The sequence below is a fragment of the Malaya genurostris genome, chromosome 3 (genome assembly GCF_030247185.1).
Source record: "Malaya genurostris strain Urasoe2022 chromosome 3, Malgen_1.1, whole genome shotgun sequence".
Taxonomy (NCBI): domain Eukaryota; kingdom Metazoa; phylum Arthropoda; class Insecta; order Diptera; family Culicidae; genus Malaya; species Malaya genurostris.
This window is the reverse complement of record NC_080572.1, coordinates 59660621-59675529: the sequence shown is the minus strand read 5'-3', so window position 1 is coordinate 59675529 and position 14909 is coordinate 59660621. Positions and strand designations below refer to the sequence as shown.

At 37.4% G+C, this 14909-nt stretch overlaps 2 protein-coding genes across 2 annotated transcripts in view; both read left to right on the top strand.

Moving 5' to 3' along the window:
* LOC131434794 (E3 ubiquitin-protein ligase SH3RF1) overlaps positions 1-7803 on the top strand; it is a 56830-nt gene extending 49027 nt beyond the window's left edge. Inside the window, exons 4-10 of the mRNA XM_058601943.1 lie at positions 1060-1407; positions 1465-1770; positions 1835-2115; positions 2178-2793; positions 2856-2990; positions 3050-3283; positions 6225-7803. Of these exons, the coding sequence (XP_058457926.1) occupies positions 1060-1407; positions 1465-1770; positions 1835-2115; positions 2178-2793; positions 2856-2990; positions 3050-3283; positions 6225-6396 (2092 nt within the window). The 3' untranslated portion in view covers positions 6397-7803. The remainder of the gene's footprint in view (positions 1-1059; positions 1408-1464; positions 1771-1834; positions 2116-2177; positions 2794-2855; positions 2991-3049; positions 3284-6224) is intronic.
* Positions 7804-12106: 4303 nt separating this feature from the next.
* LOC131437756 (conserved oligomeric Golgi complex subunit 8) lies at positions 12107-14365 on the top strand. Its single transcript, XM_058607314.1, has 4 exons — positions 12107-12251; positions 12309-12787; positions 12849-13062; positions 13116-14365. The coding sequence occupies exons 1-4, from the start codon at positions 12197-12199 to the stop codon at positions 14102-14104; spliced, it is 1737 nt and encodes a 578-aa protein (XP_058463297.1). The 5' UTR covers positions 12107-12196; the 3' UTR covers positions 14105-14365.
* The last annotated feature ends 544 nt before the right edge of the window (positions 14366-14909 follow it).

Genomic DNA, 14909 nt, shown 5'->3' with positions numbered 1-14909 from the left:
CCTAACAAGTTCTATCTCTACTATCGTCGATCGTTACTTCTGAGATGATTCGGTGGCCCCTTTATTGCCGTTTTTGCATTCTCTTACACTTACACTTCACTCATATATCAACTCTTCCATCAGGTCCCACACGAAAACGACACAACATCACCAAATAAACTGGATGAACATCGTTTGGCAGCTATCAGTGGTTTGCTCAAATGTTCAGTCTATATTATTTTACTCTGTCCCACAATATTTCATCTTATTCCAATCCATGAATAATCCATGGTACACGAAACCTAATTGGGATACGTTCACTTGATTTCCACTTGATACTGGTTATAAGGGCCGGTAGTATGCACATTATACTTGTTTACTTATGTGTAATCGTTCTTGATTTTTGTGTGAAGCTTTATAGTCTAACGTCATAACGTCATAACGAGTCCGGTGTAGCTCCGCAGTTCCAGGAATATTGGATTTTGGGTTAATCACTTGCGCGACTTGGTACGAAAACTAATGCATATTTTTCCAAATAACAAATTAGGAATTGTTGCTAAATGAACACAACGATAGAGAAACCTTGTTGAAATGAAGGTTTTATTTCAATTTTCCTAAAAATTTAGCCCCTGTCTCCCCTATATTATGAAAACTCTTTTCCTTCGGCGTTCAAACCAAATTATAACTAAAACAATTTCATGAAATTATATACATATTTCCATACATATTAAAAAATAGCAGACCCTGTCAGCTTGGAGCGATCTCAATCTTCAGTTCAGCAACGCCATCGCACGGCGTCTCATTCAACATGTCATGTCAATTGTATGGGTGCGCAGCCCTGCTATTTTGGCGCGTACGAATTTGACATTTATCTCCCCTACTTCTATGTATGAGATTCGATGCGCACTCACCTGAGGGCGACATGCTCGCAAAAAAGGATGTTGCCAATTATTTGTTCGGGAAATGTGAGAGCTGGATATCTTGTTAATATGATGTCTTTGAAAATAGTAAACATGTTTTGAACCCTCACACTGATTCTAACGCCATCTTAATCGAATGTATTCATTTTTTCACACGCAGTGACATAAACTTCAAAAAAGGTGACATAATCATTCTGAAAAAGAAAATCGATCACAACTGGTGCGTGGGTGAAATCAACGGAAAAGAGGGTGCCGTTCCATTGAACCACTTGCAGGTGATCGTGCCGTTGCCCTACCCGCAATGCAAGGCACTGTACGACTTCAGCATGGGACCTAACGAAGAGGAAGGTTGTCTTACGTTCAAAAAAGGCGCCTTAATTCACGTGCTCCGACGAGTGGACCAAAATTGGGCAGAGGGTCGCATTGCTGACAAGATAGGGATTTTTCCTATTTCATTCGTAGAAATGAACATACTTGGAAAACAGCTGATGGATTCTGCTCTGAAACAGTAAGTCTTGGAATACAAAGTTATCTCTGTAAGGTATAATGCCAACTTTTTTTCCAGTTTGCTGGCAAATGCTTCAAACAATCGAACCGTTCCCCCAACGCCGTTTGATCTGAATGCAAGCGATACGACAAGTTCTAGTGTAACAACTAGTCCGAATTCTTCCGCAAGTACAACAAGCTCAAACTCGAGTACTGCCCCCAGTAGTCCCACCTCGCTATTCCTAGCGACTTCGGCAGTCGGCGCTGGTAGTGGTCATTCCAAACGAGATCACAAAGAAAAGCGCCATTCACTGACAACTTTTATGACCAATTCGAACGGATCGAACGGATGTTCTGTTGGAGGACCTCTAAATCAACCTAATCGGTAAGAAACGAATGAGCTTAAATTACTTCTTAATCTGATTACATTCCATTTAATCCATTCATAGCCATTCTGTTGAAATTCTCAATGGGCCGGAAGTGGAGGGATCACAGCAACAGCCAGCATCCCAAGTATCAGTAAACGATGCCACTGTCACAGGAGGAATTTCTGTATCTGTTTCGACAGATCATCCACAAAGTAGCAGACCCGATATGCTCAACTATCAGAAGAATAGCACTGCCAAGGCTAGTCAGATATATAATCCGCATCCACAACTACCAGCTACCTACGTCGCTCTCTATCCCTACAAACCCCAGAAACCAGATGAACTGGAACTCAAGAAAGGATGTAAGTAATACCATGTTCACATTAGCGCTTATATAACTTGATCCACCATGTTTTATTTTTAGCAATCTATTACGTCATAGAACGATGTAAAGACGGTTGGTTCAAAGGTGCCAATCGCCAGCAAAAGTCTGGAGTTTTCCCTGGTAACTACGTAGCTGTGTTCAAAGGCCGCGAAAGCAGCCATTCCAATCGTAGCCCTAATATACAGGGACCATCCACCAGTGCCCAGAATCCGTCCAATAACCTAGTCCAAATCACACTGCCTGCCTTACCACCCAGAGACAACACGACAAATGCTACCGGTCTTGTCTGGACGAAGCAATCAAATCAAAGCGGCAACTATATCGATTCGTTGTTTGGACGAAAATCCGGAGTAGTGTCTTCAGATAAAAATACATCTGCTGTAGTTAACTCGACAGTTACCGCAGGAGAAACCTCTCATCCGACCAACCAACCTAAGGAAGCTAAGGAAAAGAAAGATTCCTCAGCTGTGAGTTTGATGAAACGATTGACCAACATCAAACGATCTAAATCTCCAACATCGAGTGCGAATAGCGGAGGAAACACCAATCCTGCCTATTCGATGGACAACCCAGTGTTTGAAGATAGTGCGATTGCTGCGGTTTCTCCAGCCGCTAAACCAAATCTACATCAGATGATTAATCCAGTGCATGTCAGGTTAGTTCCTTCCATTGAACCCATTATTGATGGATGTATTTCAATATTTTCCACATTTTTAGATCCGGATCATGCCCCAGTCAACTTTTGCAAAGTCTCCCGATGGATGTCGTGATGGCCCAAGGCCGCGAAAATGTTCCTTATATGTACGGATCACAGCGGGTTAAACCCCACAAAGAACGACCATCGATGCACGGGTATTTAGTTTTGTTTTAATAACTTCCAAATCACGATATTATCAGCTGTTTATTCGTAGACTCAAAACCGAAGGATCGGGAAAAAACTTCAGTAAGCACAGTACAGTTACTGCCGCTTCTAGCCAACATCAGTCACACGAAGCACCCGCCTCCACGTCGACTGCTACCCAAGGACCGAAACAATCTGTACCATATCATCGAAAATCTCAAAGTCTAGACGCTGCCGCCATTATATCCCAGATGAATGGGACGCCATCCAAGTCGAAATCGCACTCGCAAACGGTGCGGGAGAGGTATGTTTGGGCTTTTCGAGTTAGGTTCGCATAATGACTGTAGTCTATTGTGTTCGCAAGGATGGGTTCTATTGCAGACGTCTACGTTAGTTAGAAAATTCCTTTCCAGAATAACTTTTATGGTTTCCCAAATCAGCAAAAAATGATGTGGAACACACCTTTATTTTCTATATACAGGGGTGCAAATCAGAAACTCAAGGAAAAATACACGTTGAAATGTGGTCAGGTTTTAAATACTTACAGATCAGTCTATTTTGTATCAATAATTAATATTATTTCATCATTTGATTGGAAATTTTTCTAAGTTTCGAAATTTTGATTAGTAGCTAGTAGTGTCCTATTTTGTCTGCTTAAAATCTTCGGCATACCGGATTTCCCTGCCATAGACGACGGTTTTGAAGGAATAAGCGATATATCAAAGGGAAAGCATCGCTCTGATTGGTCAATCGATGCAAAAGCGAAGCTGTTGGAAGCACGCGAATCTATAAATAGAAGCGAAATTATAGTTAACGTTTCAGTCCTACGCGTAGCATGCTAGAGGTAGGTTGTTGCTAGACAGCAAGACAAAAAGTGCCATAAAACGATTTGAAGCTTTAATTGGTATGCTCTGATCTTGCGTCATGTGAGTTCGGATGAAATTCTATATTATGTCGTTTTCGCTTGAGAATTTTGCAACTATCCCAGGGTAAATTTTGTGTGCTTAAGATTAATTTCTAATTACTATAAGATGAACTCGATTAATGAAAAAAAGTTAATTGCTTCAACCGAAATCGCAGAATGGTAGAGAAACTTAACGCTATAAAAATGACGGCTTGCATACAAAGCTTGAACACAAGCTTGGCGAAGAGAAGCTTAAATATCCAAATCCTTATCGCAAGCATGTACAAAGATATAATGGCATGCATTTGGGATGTTGGTGTAATTTCGTCGGCTATAAAACAAATACAAATCGAGACAAACAATGTTCGGTGTAGGTTCCTAATAAAGATCAATCTAAGCAGACTCTCGTGCAATTGCGGATTCAAAAGTGTGACGATTGATTGAACTGTTTGATTGTAGATCATTAGAAATTTTGGTTGTCTTGTTCCACATCAATGGCTCGAACAACCCCATGGTGGTGATCCTAGTAGTTTTATATACCTTATGATCAAAAAAGAACCGGAATTTTCATTTTAAAATTCCCGCGCTTGTCCAATCGTTAAACTTTTATTCTCTCAACGTTGGCAACACTTTTATACACATTCTGTCAAATTTTGACGCATATCGTACGATTAGTTTTTGTTTGGCGTCTATACAAAGAAGTTGAAAAAAATTCGTGTGGCGATTTTTATAATGGATGAAAATGTAGAACAACGTGCGTGCATCAAATTTTGTGTTGCAAATGGATTTAAGTGTTCCTAAATGTTGAAAATGTTAGAAAAGGCCTTTGGCGAATCGTGTCTAGGAAAAACACAGGCATACGAGTGGTATAAACGCTTCAAAGGTGGCCGCCTAACAACATCTGTTACTGAAGAAAACATTGAATCGGCGAAGCAAATCGTGTTGCAAAATCGTTCTGTACCGATTAGAGAGATTGCTGTGTTGTTGGGCATCTCTTATGGATCAGCCGAACACATTTTAACTGATGTTTTGGGTTTGAGACGCGTTGCTTCTCGGCTGGTGCCAAAAAAGCTGAATTTCATTCAAAAACAGCGTCGTGTTAATGTGGCCAAAGAGATGATTTCCAACGCAGATAGTGACCCCACATTCATCGAATGCATCATAACTGGTGATAAGGTGTGGATCTATGAATATGACGTCGAAACCGCACAACAATCGACCGAATGGCGCTTCGAAGGCGAGCCGTTGTTCTAAATTTTCATTCATTATAAAAATCGCCACACGAAAATTTTTCAACTTTGTATAGACGCCAAACAAAAACTAATCGTACAATATGCGTCAAAATTTGACCGATTGGACAAGCGCTGGAATTTCAAAATGAAAATTCCGGTTTTTCTATCATAAGGTACGTCTTCAAATTAACTTGCCTGTTTATCCCGTTCAGTTTTCGATATCTTCGCATAAACCGGGACTCATCTGCCGGAATAAGAAGAATCCATTTTCTTTGGTTCAATCACAAAAAAACGTGAATTCAAAAACACATTTTATGGCCTTCGAGTAGTTTTGGAATGGAAGTTTTTTACACTGGAAATATATTGCACGCTAGCATCATGTGCAAAGCATGAAAATATACATTTAACTCAAATGAATATCAAATTCGTGCGCGCCAAAATAGCAGCACTGCGCACCCATACAATTGACATAATATGTTGAATGTGATGCCGTGCGATGGCGCTGCTGAACTGAAGATTAATTTCGCTCCAAGCTGACAGGGTCTGATCTAAGTCTACTATGATTCTGAATTTGTTCTCTCATTAGTCCGTAACCGTTTGCCATTAGTATCGGAAAGTAGCAACAAATACAAATAATTTGAATTTGGTAGTAATATCTCTTAAATCATCCTCCACTAGATCGATCCACCTTGCTGGTTGTGTTTCTATTCTTCCATCAGATTTATGAACCACTAGATTAGTACCCAAATGTCAAATGAAATTGAAACATGCAAATTCGTGAACTAACTTAATATATTCGTCATTTGAGGATATTTGTAGTGTTTCTTTTTTCTTTTGTATTCACCACATTTAAAACCGCCTAATTTGCCTAGCTTCGACATCCAGTCTAAGGTATGTTTCTATCGTCATCTCAAAACAGAATTTCGGCAATTAGCTTCACTAGTTAAAACAGTTTTTCTTCTAATTACACCTTCTAATCAGTAGTCAAGATAGTTCGTAACCATATCGTCGCCCTCTCCTTGAAGAGATTGAAAAAGTGATTCCAAATACTCGAATGTATTGCAACACTGTTCTAAAATGCTTCTAATTGATATGTTTATCAATTTTAGGTTCAAATGCATCGTTCCGTACCCGCCGAATAGTGAGTACGAACTAGAACTGCGAGTCGGAGACGTTGTATTGGTGCACAAAAAGCGAGACAACGGCTGGTACAAAGGCACTCATCAAAGGTCAGGTAAGACCGGTCTGTTTCCAGCGTCTTTCGTCGAGCCAGATATGTGACACCGAAAATAAAAAACAAACACAAAAACGAGACGAATCTTTGTTTTTAATGAAATCGCAGGTATTATCAAATGATGTAACAGTATAGCGACGTCATCAGCGTGTGTTTTGTTGTTAGAATGCAAGTGAAACTAGAAGTAAAGTTTAGTGTTTAGCAATTCAATTGATTAGTAAATAGTATCTGGATTAGGAAAAGCAAGTAAAATTACACCTTAAATTAGACCAACAAAAGTGCAAATCTGTACCTAACCGTTCTTTATTAGGTCTCAAAAATAAGTCTGAACGATAATGAGAAATTAGAACGTATGTTTAAATCGTTATCTTCTCGAAGAAATAATCCACTTGTAACGAAAATCAATCCTGAATTCAACCAACAAAACAGGAAACCGTCATAAATACTCATCAGATTACAAACAATCGCTCTCATTCCGAATAGTTTCAGATATCTGCTATCATATTATTGTGCATTTTTATTGACTAACTGCAATCGTGAGAACATCTTGTATTTTGTGTCTAAAAACTTTTATTAATAACTCATTCCAAGTGAAATATAATCAAAGTAACAGAGATTGTTGTACAAATGGTCTTTAATCATTAGCCAAATCATTGATGTTGTGTTTGAATGCGATACTTTTAAAACAATAATGAAAGAATACTTTATTCATTTAGATAATATTTTATGCTACATCAACAGTAACATACAGACGTAACGTGTTTCAAGCAATTCATCATAAATTCTGAGAATATGATTATGTTACTCAACGAGAAATTTAAACATAATATGAATCAAAAAAGATGTGCAAAATCTGAAAGATATAAAACTGAATGCTCCACTATTGATGCGTGTTCCACTACTATTTTCTCGTTCTAAAAAAAAACATAGACAATTTAAAGAACTGTTCTCTTTTCTGGAGCGTACACGGTGCACAGAGAAAATCAAATCAAAACCAAAATAGTGCGTCTTGGAGTGCAAAGCCATAATTGTAAAGAGGTAAAAATTGCACAGTCCCAGTTCGCAGCACAATTTAGCACAACCATTCGGAACAGGTTACTTGCCAGTCGAAAATTTGTTATCCAAATTAGCAAAATAACCGATGCCTTCTATGGATGGGATGATAAAATTAATAGTCTGATCGGTAGAGACATTTTTGTGCCTCTCGAAAAAAAAATCCGAATTGCGCAAATAGATCGATCCTTTTACATAGTAACGTATGTGCTTCGATTTGGAGAAATTGGTCAGATAGTGCTAATGAATGTATATGTATAGTAAAAATGATACCATCTCGAGAAGGTTAAAGAAGCAATGCAGACGTTGTCGGCATTGTAACAAATGCAATACAACTGTGTATAAGCAATTTGAAACAGGTATACTCATACTTTGAAATAAATCACAAATTTGAGAAAGCACCTACCTTTTTTTAATATTACCGTAGTCCCATACTATCTACAGCCTGAAATGCGCAATGTTTTTCCGGACGACATATTTAAAACTTCGATTTTTGGCGTTTTCAGTAAAGTTCTATCAAAAATATTGCCAAAAGCATTGCTAAAATTTAGGTAGTACATTTCCTGTGTTCAGACCCTGTCAGCTTGGAGCGAAACCAATCTTCAGTTCACCAACGCCATCGCACGGCATCACATTCAATATATCATGTCAATTGTATGGGTGCGCAGTGCTGCTATTTTGGCGCGGACGAATTTGACATTTCTCTCCCCTTCTTCTATGTACTAGATTCGATGCGATCTCGTCTGAGGGCGCCATACTCGCAACAAAGGATGTTGCCAAAGATTTGTTCGGGAAATGTGAGAGCTGGCTATCTTGTTAATATGGTGTCTTTGATGTGTTCCATATAAACTTTTTTTAAATATATACGAAATATTTTATTGGAGTACCGGTATCCCATTCATCTCAGCTCCAATAGTCATTTTATATACGCAAACCATTACTTAGAGTAAGATCTGCTGTCTCTGTACGATAGAATGATCTTAATGGTAAGATGAAATAGGGTGCATTCGCTTCGAGTGTTCGTGTCGCTATTACAGCAGTATTGAACATTTTTTTTATTTTTTCCGCGGCATTGCTTCTTAGAGTCGAAGCAAAGATGTAGATGTTCAAACCTGACCATTTTCGTATCTCCATATAGAAAACAAAGACGAAGTCCCACGTCAAAAAATTGAATTTGATCTTACGCATTTAAAGGTGAATCGGTATAGCCGTAAATTTTTTCAACAATTGAAATTCATTTCATCTTTTAAATTTCTCTGTCAACTAGCGATTTAAGGATAAAAAGATGCCCCATGTGTTCTGCTTATGTAAGCGAATAAATTTATTCTCGGATTCGTGTAAGTGTTAGCCCAATCGAATCGAATTCATATACATATCCATCAACCTAGCCCGCTTAAATGCAATTTTGCATCGATCACTTGCAGATGACCAGCAATCGACTCGTCTTCAGTTTCAATGTTTTAGTTAAAGATATACCAATCAAATTCTTGAACATATTCAGAAGTTGAATTTTTCAATGATGAAAGAAGAAAATATTTTTGTAACTTACTAGTACCAAATATCTATTTCCATTTGTTCGTACCTGTTTTTGAATAATATAAGTAATGTTACAGGTTTTTAAAAACAATCGAATCGACAAATTGCCTAAGGTAAGGAAGCTAATCACCCTCATTCTTGTTTACGTCCGTATCCGCTATACGACGAACGGGTACTTTCGAACGAATACGAATAAGCCATTCTTGTTTTCACTCGAATGAATTCGAACGCGACTCATTTCCCACAAAATATTAAAATAACAGTAAACTTCTTCAAAAAAATGCTAAGCCTTGATGAAATCAGTCCAATTCTTGTGATTAACCATATGCGAAACGCTAGAATGTATGCCATTTTAGCTTCAAACGAAACGTGTGTTCGAACATCATTCGTACGAACGAAATGTCCCATTCCCGTTTACGGACGAACAGACGAAATGCCGTGGTTTCGATTCGTCAGTTTAATGTTGCGAATCAACCGTTCGAACACATTGAAAAAAGTTTAACCGATTTATAACAAAATTATTTTCGAATCTAAAGGTGATTTGTAATCAAAACATAAATTTTTGTTTTGCATAAAACATTTAGAAAGCATAGCAGTATAGTAAAATGCTGTTTTTTCTGGGGAGCCCTTTGAATATTGCGAGGTTAGTTTTTACGCATCAATTTTACATCTATTAAGTACTTTATGGAAAATACGCCATGGGTAAACATGCTTTATTTTATATTAAATGCATGATTTTACCAATGTAATAAATATGTAAGCTATCGAAAACATGACCTAATTGCAAGAAAAATGCAACATATTTTTCGCAGATAGTACTGATCGGACTGCTTTTTTATTTTGCACGAAGTTTAATTTGAAAATTTCATTTACGACTTCAATAAAATTGGTCATGAGTGCGATTTTTATTTATTATGTAGCATTCGTCACTTTCTTGATGCTTGGAATCTTCCTAAAAAAACTACCTGTGCTGTCGATCCTTCTTTTGCACAGGAGTCGCGTACGTACACGTTCGAGTGAAAACAAGAATGGCTTGTTCGCATTCGTTCGAAAGCATGTGTTCGTCGTATGGTCGATACGGCCGTAAGCAAGCATGATGATACAAAATCAGCGAAAAAAACAAGTCAAATAACAAATGATATCAAAGATTTTTGTTTACAACTCAAATCTGTACCAGAACTGATAGTTTAAAGTTGGATGGGCGTTGTTTTTATGCATGTACGATGTTTAAAAAAGTTATTGATTCGAACGTAAACGGGAATACGAATTAGATATACTTTCGAACGTATCGCATACGGCCGTAAACAAGAATGAGGGTGAATAACTAAATCCATCGCAAGCACTCAAAATGTATACAAAAAAAAGTTGCATTATTTTCGAGTACAGTCTTTACTTTGAATAAGTAGGTGAAGGTAGTGTGTGTAATAGCAGCACGTCTTTTTTGTGCCAAATATCGAAGCTAACAAACGCTTGTCTTTGACTTTTTACTACGTTCAAAATAATTTTTAATTGCGCGAAAATCAACACAAAAGTTTTTTCCATTTTTTTATAGTATCATAAATTGAAGAGCATTGTCGTGTCCGATGCGACTGCCTTCCATCTCATGCGACTGTAACGTTCACCGTCTTTCCGAAAACTGACTACTTCTCTCAACAATTTACCGACCGAACAACTAATTCTCACTCATTGCGCACACTGGACACATTTTCTTGCAGTCGATACCCGAATTTTTGACCGAACATAATATGCACTGAAATAAATAATCATGTGGAATTTCTTTCAAGTTATTTAGTCTAGATTAATCTTTTTTTCAATTTAATCATTTATCTCCTACAAGCTTCAATCGGAAAGATGAGTGGATTGAATATTTATGAGGTGAAATCGATCAATTTCGTGATTTAATACCGGATGTTATCAAAATTTTCGAAACCAAAGATTTGTTTTGTTATTTTCAAAATGTCTACCGATTTCAGTGCCGGTACCCCATTTTTTTCGACAAATCGTGAAAAATTCTCAATTATATGTAGGCTGCTGTCGAAATAAAGCAAGTCAAAATTTTGGCCAAACATCTAGCTGTTCATACAGCAGATGTTCCGGCTAAGAAAAAAAACGTGGAAGACCGGCCAAATCAACACCAGAGGCGCCACCATCCAAATCATCGGCTAAGAGAGCCAAGGCGAAGTCACCATCAGACAATGAAGATCTTTGTCCAAAACGCCTCCGAAAAAAATAAATTCCTCTTTCCTTTTGAATAATTGCATTCTTTACTTAAAATTTTCCGAAATTTCTTAAGGTTCCGGTAACCGAACAACTTTTTTGAAATGGCCAAAATTTATCACTTTACTAAATTGATAATAAAGTTTTTTCAATCAAATGAATCAATTTAGTTTCTTAAATAGTTGTTAGCTAGGGACTTTATCTTTCCATTGATGTATAGATGTCCGCATAATGTGCACTAAATCAGAAGTTATGAGCTTAAAATAAAACGGTGCACTCTCAACTAAGCTATAATTTTTTTTTCTCGGATGAACGTTTGGTTTTCATCGTTCATTTGAAACTTATATACCAGATAAGTGACGATTCGAAAAAGTAACGTAATATTCTAAACTGATTTCAAAACTAATCAAATTTGTAGGTTTTGTGAGCTGATGTTAAAAAACTCACCTAATTTAAGTTTCTTCCTAGTTTCTGATTTCAAGAACCATGGAAGTAGTTGACAAAAAAAACTCCAAAATTCAACTTCCATTGATTTCTCACATGTAAATGAGAGGATCGCTATTACACTACAAGGTAAATTAAAGCTGGTGTTAATATCAATCGAAACTAAAACAGAACAAAAATATGGACGCGAACTGCATTCACACAGATCCTGATCATGCATACTAGAAATTCGATAATAAATCTAACTTTCGATTGTAAAGATTACATTGTAAAAATTACTGTAGATTACTAACAGTACTGTTCAATTCTTTCATTACAACAATGATAACCGAGACGACGTGAATACCATATTTTACTTTAACTCACCCCTCGTTGCATTTTGAATGATGAAGTATATGCGAATGTATTTGTAGAATTTACTCACGTTGTGGTCTGCTCAGTTTCCTCGATTTAAAGGGATGAATGGAATGAATGAATTCATTGTCAAAAAAGAACACGCACACTACGCAATAAACTCCTTTTGACATCTGATGTTTCTCACATCACTCGAAAGAGTAAAACAAGACGTAAACATTGATTGCCAGCACGGAACAAAAGATGGACTACGAAAACGAAAAGGTTTTGAAACTAGTGTTTCCTGATCAGTATGAAGGTATTTCGAATCATAAATTTAATAACCTTCTACTCCCAAAATCATTTTTGATTTCAGAACTACTGAACAGTGAAAATTCCAACGATATATCTGATTATTTGTTCAAACTAGGATCGTTCAAAATAGATCAGCTCAAGAAGGAGAAAATACGGTTGTATGATGAAACTATGCAAAACGTAGAACAAACCCAGGATCTGGCGGTGAACAATTACAAAAAAATCATCGAGACGGCTGAGTGCTCTCGGGAAATCTATCGGAAATTTGTTGACACGGAAAAGTGTGCCGAAGGCCTCGAAAAGAAACTACCGGACTTCGCGGATACTTGTCAAAAATTTTTGGAGTCTTCGAAGAACATCAATGCCGCTCGTAGACTCAACTCATTAACATTGACTCGCAATGCAGAACTATTGGAAATATTGGAAATACCGCAATTGATGGAAACATGTATTAGAGAAGGAAAATTTGATGAAGCGTTAGAACTAGCAGCTTACGTACAGCGAGTTGGTAGTAAACATGGTCACATTCCGGTCATAGCTGTAAGTGATCTAGATCTAGATGCACGGAGACCAATCGGATTGATGTAAAATTTCTTTACAGAACATTCAATCAGCTGTGGAAGCTGCGTGGCACACTATGTTGATTCAGTTACTTTCACAGCTTCGATCGGATTTGCAATTGCCAAAATGTCTACAGGTAGTGGGATATCTGAGAAGGATGCAGGCATTTACAACGATAGAGCTCAAGCTTAAATTCCTTCAAATTAGAACCAGTTGGTTTAGAAATTTACTAGTCAAAATTCCACAAGATGATGGTAAACTACTTTGAATTATATTCATTCATATCTTCATTACATCTATCTTCCAGCTCATATGCATCTGACAAAAACAATAGAAGCAACACGAGTTAATCTTTTCAATATTATCACCCAATATCGGGCAATATTTTCGGAGGATGACGATACTTCTTCATCTAGTTTCTCAACTATCTCTACGGATCAGTATTGTGGTGATGAAAGCAAAATATTTCATAGTTGGCTTCATGATCGAATAGTTGAATTCATTGATACACTCGAGAAAGATCTTTCTACGAATGAGATTAGTTCCTATGATACTATTCTCGGGCAGTGTATGTATTTTGGACTTTCTTTCAGCAGAGTCGGAATCGATTTTCGATCTCTAATCGCGCCCGTCTTCGTTAAAGTCATTGGTCTGAACTTTCAAACGTCGATTGTAAAAATTACGCACCAATTTGAACAGGATCTAGAGCGATATACGTTAATCAACAAAGTTCCCTCTAGCATCAAAAGAACGAAAGCATTAGACAATGTGGAGAACAGCAACCATCCTCCTGAAAGTTTGCTTGACTTCACTCCATTGGCAACATACTGCAATGCAGTTCTGATGGTCTTCAACGAACTTCGTCTTTGCGCTCCAATTGCACTGGCATCGACAGTCTCCGAAGTTCTGGAAAGCTCCCTAAAAAAGCTGTGCAAGAATATACTTTCATTTTACCGTCAGGAACAACAGGCCTTTACTGCTCTGGAGCGAGAGTGCTTTATCCGGTTCTGTTCATGTTTCGCATATGATTTGCTTCCCTATTTACAACGGTGTATTCATTTGATATTTCCTCCACCGACAATCGCAAATCATCTCGGCATAAACGTGCTTACGCTGCAAAAACACGAAATAACCTATTTCAGTCAAAAACTGATATTGGAACCAATCGCAAATCTGTTGCCCGATAAGATTGATGCCGTTATTAAGCAGGTTACAGAGGCCATCATTGGATCGCGTGTTCAACCGCCAACAGCTGATGAGAGTGATAATCCGACCGTCGATAAGAACGACGAATAGCCAAATGCTTCTTACTCTATCTCAGTCTGGCACATTGATCAGAAACTTGGATTGAACTAATTAGCTAAAGATAAGATACGTGTTGTGTGATGTTAGAAGCCGTCGCCAGCTGGTACCACAAATTACTAAGCTACTGGAAGTTGATAAATTTATTGTGATTTAATATAATGGGTCACTTTACACTGATTAATAAAAATACCAGTTTTATCCGGGCCAACAAACTTGAGAGACCTTACCTCTTTGTTTGTTGTTTCTACTGAACTCTATTAGCGTCTTTCTTGGAATTGAAATAAAACGTATACGTTTTTCATTGTTGTAAGGGTTAAGAGTGAACTTTTTTTCTCTTCTCTATTCTAAATCGGTTAGAACTTTGATCACCTCAATTTAATATATGTTAAATTATTTGAATTCATTTATTATAACGTAAAGTCTTCATCAACTTAGTTTACTTTTCTTATTTATACGTTAAAAGACGCTGATGAAGAACGCAAAAATCGTTTCGAAATACCGGTATCTGGTCGTTTACTATTATGTTAGTATTATAACGAAATAGTTTTTTCATAGCGGAATCGGAAGGAACCTTCCATTCTTTTTAAGACGGTTTAGTTTCATTTTACTAACCGCTCATTTTTTCATAGCGGAATCGGAAGGAACCTTCCATTCTTTTTAAGACGGTTTAGTTTCATTTTACTAACCGCTCAAAATCCAAAAAAGTCGTCAGTGAAGCCAAAAAGCTATACGGACTTTCGGAAGATCGTACAACTTGTGTCGATCCTCGCTCTTCGAATCACACCTTCCAAAGCAA

What these genes read in the sequence shown, in the direction of transcription:
- LOC131437756 (XM_058607314.1), top strand. Translation starts at nt 12,197, where the DNA reads ATGGACTACGAAAACGAAAAGGTTTTGAAACTAGTGTTTCCTGATCAG. An exon ending in GTCACATTCCGGTCATAGCT is followed by an intron (nt 12,788 to 12,848) that starts GTAAGTGATCTA and finishes ATTTCTTTACAG; the next exon opens with AACATTCAATCAGCTGTGGA. An exon ending in CAAAATTCCACAAGATGATG is followed by an intron (nt 13,063 to 13,115) that starts GTAAACTACTTT and finishes TCTATCTTCCAG; the next exon opens with CTCATATGCATCTGACAAAA.